Source organism: Atractosteus spatula, chromosome 5 (assembly GCF_055471065.1).
Source record: "Atractosteus spatula isolate fAtrSpa1 chromosome 5, fAtrSpa1.hap1, whole genome shotgun sequence".
NCBI classification, from domain to species: Eukaryota; Metazoa; Chordata; class Actinopteri; order Semionotiformes; family Lepisosteidae; genus Atractosteus; species Atractosteus spatula.
Genome location: NC_142710.1, coordinates 25,409,079 through 25,419,498, shown reverse-complemented (window position 1 = coordinate 25,419,498; position 10,420 = coordinate 25,409,079). Strand labels below are relative to the sequence as shown.

The 10,420-nt window shown below is 38.6% G+C and overlaps 1 protein-coding gene across 3 annotated transcripts in view; it reads right to left on the bottom strand.

Moving 5' to 3' along the window:
* Positions 1 to 1,261: 1,261 nt before the first annotated feature.
* Positions 1,262 to 10,420, bottom strand: part of LOC148834802 (uncharacterized) — a 41,728-nt gene continuing 32,569 nt past the window's right edge. For 2 of the 3 annotated variants that reach the window (XM_088917161.1, XM_088917162.1), the window contains exon 7: positions 4,071 to 4,385. In XM_088917161.1, the coding sequence (XP_088773287.1) occupies positions 4,218 to 4,385 (168 nt within the window). In that variant the 3' untranslated portion in view covers positions 4,071 to 4,217. Of the gene's footprint in view, positions 4,386 to 10,420 lie in introns of all 3 variants that reach the window. The other variant, XM_088917163.1, reaches the window with a different exon arrangement.

The following is a 10,420-nucleotide window of genomic DNA, read 5'->3' as shown; positions in this document are numbered from 1 at the left end:
CAGGAAGAGTCAGTATTCTTTTCCTCCTCCTAGCCACACTTGAACCCTCCCATTTATTTGGTCATTCATGTTTTCAAAAGCTAAAATTTGTTGATGGATATCTAGAATCCTGCCATTAAGTCTTTGATCTGGGCTTGTGGTTAATGAACACAATACAATGGAGACACACTGTAAAACGGCACTGTGAAATCAGCCAGATTCTGTCACGTTCTAGACTGAGACACTGCTGGGTAAAAAAAAATTGTGTTTGTTAATATAAGACACTGGTTTGATAAAGCATTTCATTTTAAAGATCTAACAAACATAGAAAGTGGATGGATGAATTGCAGGTCTGCTGTACAGTCAGGCAGTTGTGTGGAGTAGTTAGGGTCTTAGATTCATAACTGGATAGTTTTGGGATGAAATCCCAGGTGAAATAATAGTGTTGTACCCTTGAGCAAGGTAGTTCACCCACGTTGCTCTGATAAAATACCTGGTTGTTTGGGTGCAAAAACCAGGCGGGAACAAGCAAACTTCTTTTGGGGCAGTGCGGTGGCTCTGTGGCCAAGGATCTGCGCCTGTGGCTGGAAGGTTGACGGTTTGCATCCCGCAGCCGGCAGACGAATCCTACTCTGTTGGGCCCCTGAGCAAGGACCTTAACCCCAACTGCTCCAGGGGTGCTGCATAAATGGCTGACCCTGCACTCTGACCTCAAGCTTCTCTCCCTGTCTGGGTGTCTCATGGAGAGCAAGTTGGGGTATGCGAAAAGACTAATTCCTAATACAAGAAATTGTATATGGCCAATAAAGTGATCTTATGTAAGTTTCTATAGTGAATAACAGATTGTTTGTCAAGAGGGCAAAACCTAATTCAAACGTGTTATAAGGACACCTAGGATAAATCTGCAGTACTACAAAGATATTCCATACCCCAAAGACACATAAAGAAAACCTTTAGATTTTTTTTGGGCAGATTAACTGCTAATATAATAAAATTAAACATTCTTGTCTTTCATAGGAGATTTTCAAGATGTCTCAACACTGACAGAGCATCTTTAAAAGGCAGGACAACAAAGGGCTCTTTCAGGTTTGCAGTGAGCCTTAAAGAACCCAACACACAGTGAGATGGCAGCTTTAACATACTGTCATTCACAGGATTACAGGACACAGCTGACAGATTCTGTTTCTCAGAAAAAAAGAGAAGCTTTTTTTTTCTAAACCGACATTTTTCAGTAACAGCCCATCAAGAACAATCACAATTTCACAGCCGAAGTCTTAGCTGCTGATTAGAGTGATTTTTTTTTATTATATTGTAAACAGCAAATAATACACACTTGAGGGCAACAGGATGATATCTAATTAAATTTCCATATAAATTAAAAGCACAAAGAGATTACAGGCAAATCCCTGAATCAACACAAAGCATATAGCCCATCTCGATGCTTCATTGTGATTGGAAGAACCGTGCTTCAAGTTCCATAAATTATCCGTTAACAATCCCAAAAACAGCCTGAAATTTATAGCAGTCTTTGATTCTCAATGAAAATGAGAAAAGGTTTGACGACATTAAGAAAATGAATGACTCTTTAGGCAATCCGACCTTCTTTACTCCACCCATGTTCGTTGCTACGAAAAGATGTTATTGATGTACAGTTCTGCTGAATAGAAGTCCTCAGTTTCCGATAAATGTTGATGATGTTGACTCATTCTAAACAGCTAGTAATATGCAGTCTTTAGTGGTTGGGGGTGGTTCTTTGACATTAAAAAGGAGGTGATGTGTCATATTCAGAAACCATAACAAAACACTCATTGCAGTGATTCTTTCTGGAGTTGTGTCAGCTGACATCTCTACTTACAGAAAGACAACTGTCACAATGCAAGGAGTAAAGAAGGTGAAAACACCATTTTACTGGTAAATCCTGGGCATGCTGTTGTTGACATGACTGATTTTCTATTCTGAAGTCCTGAGTTCTAGGAATCTCCAGCTTGGAGACTTCAGAAAGGACACATTCAATGAGAAACATTGTTTATTGCACCAGTGCAAAGTGTGCACCTTAGTTAATCTGCAGCACAATGAGAACTAAATACTATTTTGTGTATGTTTTAGCATGAACATGTCAAGCCTAATGTATAAATGACAACATGGCAACAACAGCACCCAAAAATTGCAGTTTTGAAGTATCCTCACTGAATCCCTAAATATTCATCCTTCCATTACAGCTCCTTTGAAACCTCACATGCAGTTCTGGTGGCAAAGGACACAACCTAGTGTTCAAAATAATCAAGCCAAGCTTAGGCAGACAACACAAATTTATCTTGTACAAGCCTAAAGAAATCACAGTCTGCAGCACCAAAGGGATGAAAGTTATTTACCTGTTCTGTAATGTGAACCCTTCCATACTGAAAATGTTATAGCCTGTTGCTAGATCAGCTTGTTCAATACTTTGAAGCAGTCAGAAAACTGTCTATATGTGTGTGGTGCAGACTTCTAATTCTAGTACACTATATATGTGCCTGTACAGAATTATAACAGGCTGTATATATAGTGTATATAATGACATGTGGCCCAGGAATATCAGTGCTATAAATCGTTTTACAAAATTACATAATTAACATATTCCTGGCTGAGCATTGGAGCGCAGTGAGAAAACCACTAAATACATGACTAGCCAGTTTTCCAATTGCCACCATCATCATTCATAGTAAGGGAGACCTTGAATATGTTCGATTCAATTGTTCAACAACAAAGACAGAGACTGGGAATTCCAAGAAAACCATTAGAAAGTGATACACTAGCACTGTGCTGGCTGCAGAGTGGTGGGGTAACTCATTATTTACTCTACAAAATATCAGTGAAATTCTGGTGAAGACAAAGGCCCCTTTTAAAAAAAAACAATAAATATTTAAAGCCCTTCTTGAATTCAGTGCTAACTGAATGTTAAAATCTGCCATTTCTAAATATATGTTTTACCTAATAGATCTAATGTATGTAGATGTATGTGACAAACTAAAGTGCAAAGTGTAGTTTGAAATTATTTACACGATTACAGGCAGTTCCACACAGAAAAAAATGCTGTATTTTTACCTTAACGGGAGTCGGTCATATAGTGACATATATTGATAAGGCCACTGTGTATCATTAAACTGAGGTAAGGGAGAGGCATGGGAGATGCTGACATCAGCCCTTAGCGCTGACAGTAATTTTGCTGTGACAGTTTCATATGACAGATCTTGAGCAGCACGTAATTCTGTTTCAGGTTGAGTTGCCATTCATAAAGATCTGATCTATTACAATAATGTAGTTTCTACAGTAGCTTAATGCATGGATCTTCCAAAGAGAATAGCTTGTTTTGAGTCAATTACTGCAGAAGCAAATTTAGTTGTAACCTGTTAATGCAGCTTTTAGAGTAAACAGTAAGGAAAACAGAAGGGGGAAAATCCTAAAATAAAAAAGAATGGGGTTCTTTAAAGACAAATGAACTCTTAAACAAATTACTGACAAGGACAGTGTATAAAATTCACAAGTAACAAATTTATAAAGCTGCTGCTATAACTCTGCATCTAGAGACTGTTAATCACCAAGCTTCTGAACTAATAACAGTAATAAGTTTTATACTCCTCATATTAAAAGGCCACACATTTTTTTAATCACTCCAATTAGAATGTTAAAGTCTGAGTGGCACAGAACTCAACTGCACTGGAGCGAATGAGCTAGCTATTTTAATTGGTAATGAATGATTACTTTAAAGTGTTAGCAGGCACTGGAATTGTAATTCAAAATAAGAGAAAATTAATCACATTAATTACCAGAAAAATCTTAATTAACATAATAGAGGCTGACAGGAATAAAGGCCACTGCATGGTACAAGGCATGAGCAGACATTGTTTCATTGGGAAACAGGGCTTTTAATGCACCACACGTCACATTCACTGAAAATACATGTAGGCAGGAATCTTGAAGTGCACTGAATCTCTTGATACTGAAAGGAGAACACTTCTGTGTTTACAATAAGTACGGAAAGCAACAACATTTAAATAGTTCTACCATATTCATTCAGCACCTGCTTAGACTTTCTTTCAATTTTAGTTATTTCCAAGTGACCAGTGACATGGGACTATATCATATTACCTTTGATAGCTGAAGGAGATGATCAAGGAATAAATGGGCATTTTTTTTTCCATGTTTCAGTCAGGGGATATACTTTTTTGTTCTTGTAAACCCCACTTAAAATCTACTTTTCAGAGGCTGAGGTGGATTCTGTCAATGTGATTGGCTGGAATCTTGGCATCTGCGTCCTCTCCACAGACCCTGAAGCTGATGTGGGTGTTGTAGGGGATAGTGGCCATGCTCGTGAGTGGCCTGCCCAGCCAGCCCTGCCTGCCTCGCTTGTACATCTTGACCGTCACCTTTCAAAAGACAAAAGAAAGAAAAACATAGGGCAGCAGTTAGTGGACAGCTTAGGGGCAGGGTTCGGGGGCAACAAGAGAACAGCCCCACACATCACGTAGACTTGCCCCTCCTCCCTCACTTTCCCCTTTCACCTCAGAGGGTACTGGGATGAGGCAAAGGTCGCTGATGCAGAGGAAGTGATGCGTGCACTGCACTGCAGTAGTGACACCCCTAAATCTTCTTCGTTTTCCGACCTCGTGTGTGCTAGTAAATCTGGAGAATTCTACTTTCTAAACAGACTGAGCCTCTCAAGAAAGCTGGGAAAAAAAATTCTCTTCTAGCATCTGTTGCCTCAGCGGTGCAAGTTACGTTAGCTCTGAACGCCACAGAACATTAAGCGCTCCCAAAAGAACTTCCAGATGTATTTTATTCTAATAGCGTCATTATATGGTAAATTAAAAGGCAGGGTAAATGGAACTGTAAAATTTAAATTACTTGAAAACCACATCTCTCAAGCTTGAACAGTCTTTTGTGGGGCTGTCGACACAGTAAATGGGAGTCAGGCAACTGCAATAAGTGTTAATCATATATTTATAAAATAATAATGAGAGAATGAATAGTACAGTAGGGTAGCTGTACACACCACTATCAATTATTTTTAATATTCCAGCTGAGAACATAATAAGACATGTGCAAAATGGTTTGTTTTAAACAAGCCATATAGCGTTCTGCTAGGGATCTCATCCATTTCCTTCCACTTTCTGCTCGGAGTGTATTTTCGTCTGAAATATTAAAGATGTGGTGTCTCTTTCCTACCGTCGCATGGGATGTGCTTCCCATATAAATCTGTAATGATGCAAAGAAATTCTCCACAGCAGACTCTGCAGTCCCCTTTATGCAATAGTTCTGCATTTTATGTAGCCATTCATTTAAAAATATTTAACTTAGTTAGGACACCTGCTCTGAAACAGCTCTTTACAATGTGTTTCTGCTGGCAGTGTCTGCAGAAATCCACAGCGAGGAGATCTGAGTAAATCAGGCTGCTCCCCACAGTACTCTGAGATAGCTACCAAAATGTGTTGCATTGCATTGCACAGCCTTGGTAAATATGAAATGTACAAATCTTCGACCTTACAATGTCAGCTTTCTTAATCTTTATCTTGTCATTAAAGCTTTCCCAATTTCCCTTCCCCCAGCCTGCTTCTCTGTGTTGGAGTTGAAGGTGAGACTCTTCCGCAGGTCTCTTACTGGACTACCAGGGGTCAGCAGGGTCATGACACTGACTGAGACCCCCTGACCTCTGTCTAGACCTTCACAGACACTCGTGGACTTAACCTTTCGCCTTCACCAAGCTGTTGCCACAAGGCCAGTGCTGTGCCACTTCACCAAAGAATACTCGGTCAGTGGAACTGGGAACAGAAAATAAAATACGCACTTGCAACATGTCTTACCAATGCATTGCAGTTCTTCAACATTTGCAGACTCACATTTGTAGAATGAGGATCCAGTTTCACATTTCTTTACATTTACTATAGGTAGTTCCACATATTGACGTAAAATGTAAATAGGATCTGTACTGTGACTCCCAAAACATTTACTTTCATTAAAACAACTAATAACTCTATCTTCTCTCTTATATGATAATTAAAAAGAAAACTGCACCATAATGCCATGGTTAAAACAACTCTTGTAATCCTATTTAACCTAACTTAAATAAAACATAGTGAGTAGCTTTTGTAACTGAACACCTCTTGTGATTATAATTATTGCTGTTCTTTTGCAGTGTTAATTATAATGCCACTGGCAGCTTTCATCTCTGTGTTCCCAATCTTTTTCCTGACAAAGTAGAGAGGTTAGCTTGTTCTCAGGGCAACAGCAAATGGAATTTCAATTTTCACGTTTTTTTACACCTGCAACTAGCCTGCTCTACCATGATATTTATATGGATTTAACTTTAATTTTTCTCGTTCTTTCATCTCTTAAATGAGCCCCTGTAATACACAGATCGCCCTTCCAGTATTGCTTTTCCTGTTTACTTGCCTTAACAATAGATTCATTAACAAGATTTGGTCACACAGGTAATTGGGCCACATCCATTTCAAAGGAAGATTTAATGGCATTTCTTATTTTGTTACATTCGGGGAAGATTAAAGTATATTACAATACCTTTTTACAGTTCTATTTTCTTCATTTTAGAGGTGGTCAATTTTTAAATTATTTGTTCTTTTCTTTCATCTCCAGCTTTCAATAAATTGTCTAGGCCTTTTAGTTAAGAGTGGCAGCAGCCTGAACCCTGTGTTCCTGCTCAGGCGCATTGTTTGGGTCATTGTGGATGTCCAATAAGCCTTTTATTCCCTCACAAAACATCAAAAGGAAGATAAGCACCAGAGGTGGGGAAAAATTACTTTGTGTTGGATTTTTTTTCCTTCTTCTCCGTAATTGTTAGTGATTATTTTAATAGTCAAGAGGTGGCGAGTTTTAGGATTGATAGAACAAGATTGACAATACCTCTCAGCCCTTAAGATATTATTCCTCATTATTGTGCCGCATGAGAACAATCCTCATGTATATAGCACTTTCTGCTACTGGTAGCTTCTATTTACTAATCTAATAATCTGTAACAAAGGCATCAACAATTTCAGAGGCCTATATTGCTATACCATTTATGTGGTTTCTATAGTTTTTTTTAAACCTGCAAAAAAAAATCCTAGTCAAGGTTAAGCTACTAGAGCTGCAACCTGCAATTGAAGGTTTGCTGCCTGGCTAATATTACAACTACAATGGTTGACACCACATAATTGATGAGCCTTTATTAATTTTAACATGAAAGAAACAACAGCTCCCTGTCATTTGCAAAACACACAAGGGCAGGACATCATAAATATTAATTTCACGTACAGTGAGCACTTATTCTGTACTAGTACAAAAAACACAACATTCGGGGCCAATAAATCGGATTGCTTGATATGTGCATTGATGGTATCTACTGATACCAGATCAAAGTTTAAATTTATGATCCACATTAAGAGTATTCCAAGAAATAGTTTCAAATATGAGCTTACAGTCAAAGGGCATGTTTACTACTTTAGCAAATACTGAATTGAATATTTTCAGTATTATCAGGTGGGCTGAATGAACCCTTCCTATTCTACTCCCAGTGACCTGGAGTATAAAATAAAACATACATATAATACTTAAGCTGACAATGTAATAGCTCTTCTTCAATAAATTAATTAAACTTTTTTTTTAGTTTGTGCATAAATTAATTTCTTTTATGTTTTAAAAACCATGCATAACCAGATGGAGTCATTTAATATATGTTCTGGAGGAGGTCAAATTGCAGTCTCCCCCTTGCATTCTCGTGCGCAAGGTTTTCTAGCACCTGTGGTGTCGCCGGGGGAAAACAGGTGTAAAAGAGATCTAACTCACACCACACTGATCTTCTTTGTTCTTCGTTGGTACGTCTCTCCAAATCCGATCCGCAATCCGTTGCCAGTATCCTTAAACGATCCAAATTCCTAAATCCGTATGTCCACACTACTCTGCGCCGTATCCAAGCCGTAATCCGTAATCTTAGTCAAAACTGTATCCAATAGTCCGTTATTCTTAAATTCCTTTCAGTACACTCCTAAATCTCTCCTTCCTCCAAAACGCTTTCACCGTATCGGCTTCCGCACCGGCTCATCGCTTCTGGGGCACTTATATCCTGTTTCCTGATGTAGTTCAGCTGTGTCTCCTTGTTTCGCTGCATAGGCTTTTCCCAATAGCGGGTCAGCTGGTTATCCTGGGTGGCCATCTTGCCCAGGTCTATATCGAGTATTTTCAGTGTTTCGTTCCGGAAATACCGGTTATAAATGACCCTTTCCCGGGTCCTCTTACACACCCCTGCCCCCCCCCCCCATCTTCACCCTTGCAGCAGCCTCCCTGTTTCATTCCTCGCAAGTTAGGCTTGAGTTTAGGGCCAGGAGTGTCATTTTCTCAGCCAAACACTAAAATATGAAGTACACTATCCCTTTATATTAATCTGATCTCGGAATTAGAACCACTAGTTGATGTGGAAACACACCACAGCCTGAAAGCCTTTTCATCAATTTCCCTACGGTATTAATAAAGTATTATCTATCTATCTAACAAATCTAAAGAAGGTCCCAAAACTCAAAACATTGCACATTTTCCTCTTTCTGCTTTTTAGAGTGGAATTAACCTCTACCTAATACTGCTGGTAGTTCATTTGTATTTTTTGATAGCAAACAGGACCCTCAATCTAGGACTACCGAGAATTGTGAAGGCTTTAGACCAGAATCTGATGATTGGCTCTACATTCCTACTGACATCCATGACATTATCGCACACACTCTAACATACAGACAGCAGGATTCAACAGGTCCTGAAAGCTTGTGAAAGTAATATGTACTGTATAATACAAAATAACTAACTTTACAAAATATAGTGTTAGAAACGAAAAATTCAGATGTAGCACCAGAAAGTAAACCGGTCAAGGAGTAAACACTCTAAGAAGAAAAGCACTGCAGATCTCTAGGAAGCAAAAAGCATCCAAACATTAATCACAAACTTTACAGGGCTATTAAATCACATGCCTTTAGGGACAAAAGTACCCAGTTCCCACTGTTTTAGATCCCGGCAGTGGTCTGTGGAAGAAGCAAGCTTCTGAAGTAAGGAAACTACATTTTAGCCCAGAGGGCCCTGCCACCACTACCTAATAAATGAGATTCCTTGATAAAAAATACTATTTACTTCTCAGATTCAACTGTCATCAATACTCATAACCTTTTGATGATTTACAGCCTTTACAGAAAAAAGGAGCAGGATTGATTTGGGGATGCAGGTTGAGTGTACATGTTGGCATTCAAAGCAAATATTGCACATGAGAAGTCTGCCAGGGGTTTTGACAAGCACTGTGACCCACACTGAGTCTGGAGAGAAACATTATGGTGTTCAGTCCACTAGGGATCAACTGAGAGTGCTGAGAAGGTGAACAGAAGAGATGTCTGAAGCGTGGTGTTACCAGACACTCTTTTGTCCTCAGCCTTCTTCACTTACAGCATGGTTTTGTAATGGAGAAGAGAAGCTTTGGAGAAAAAAAATAGGAACTACCCTGGAACAAAACACATGTATGGTAAGAGGCACTGCAGCCTGAACATTAAAAGGACTTTACATGGGTCTTAAAAATACAAATTTCTGTCACTAAACTGATACATTACCAGCCAAGAGGGAACCTTTCCCAAGATCCGCATTGAGCACATTTCAATCCCTTTAATGGTAACAGTTTGTTTCTGTGCTGGAAAAACCCTTTCATTCACACTCCTGTGTAGTAAATAGGAATCCAGGGCTCTCTGAACTCTAGACACAATATGTTAATGACAGACAACAAGATATGTAATTGACAACAAGACTTTGACAATGCTATCTGGAGTAGAAACTTGAGCTTGATATTTCTAGTGCTGCTATTTTAATATCTATCTTATATACAATTAATATGGCCATGTACAATGTCTTACATTTTGCACAAAAGCTACACTTCAGTTGCAATTGCTTTCAAGGACCTATGAAGCACATTCTGATCTCTGAGAAATGTTTGCATGTAAATAAGAGGTGTAACAATGAGTTTCAAGTCTAAACAGAAACCAGGGCTTTCCACTGCTTTCCCTAAAAACAATCTAAGCAATGATTGTACTCTTATGTTTTAATGACTAAACATGTAATCTTGTTTAATGTGTGTTCAGTTTTGTTATTTTTTTAGAAATATTACCTTAAAAAGAGCATTTAAGAATAACAAAACCTGCCATCTAATTAAAGAAATTCTGAGTTGCACTCCAGAAAACATCCAGATCTAGGGGCTATGGTTATAATAAAATGACACAAAAGCAATCAATATTTTGGATATGTGGTCAAGTGGCCACCAAATAAAAATATGATAAATTGCACTAAGATATTCCACAAACATCTGTTAAAGTATGCTCCCATACAGTAACAGAATATGGCATAAGGAGATGCATTTAGTATTTTTCCCTGTTTTGAACAGCATAAGCTT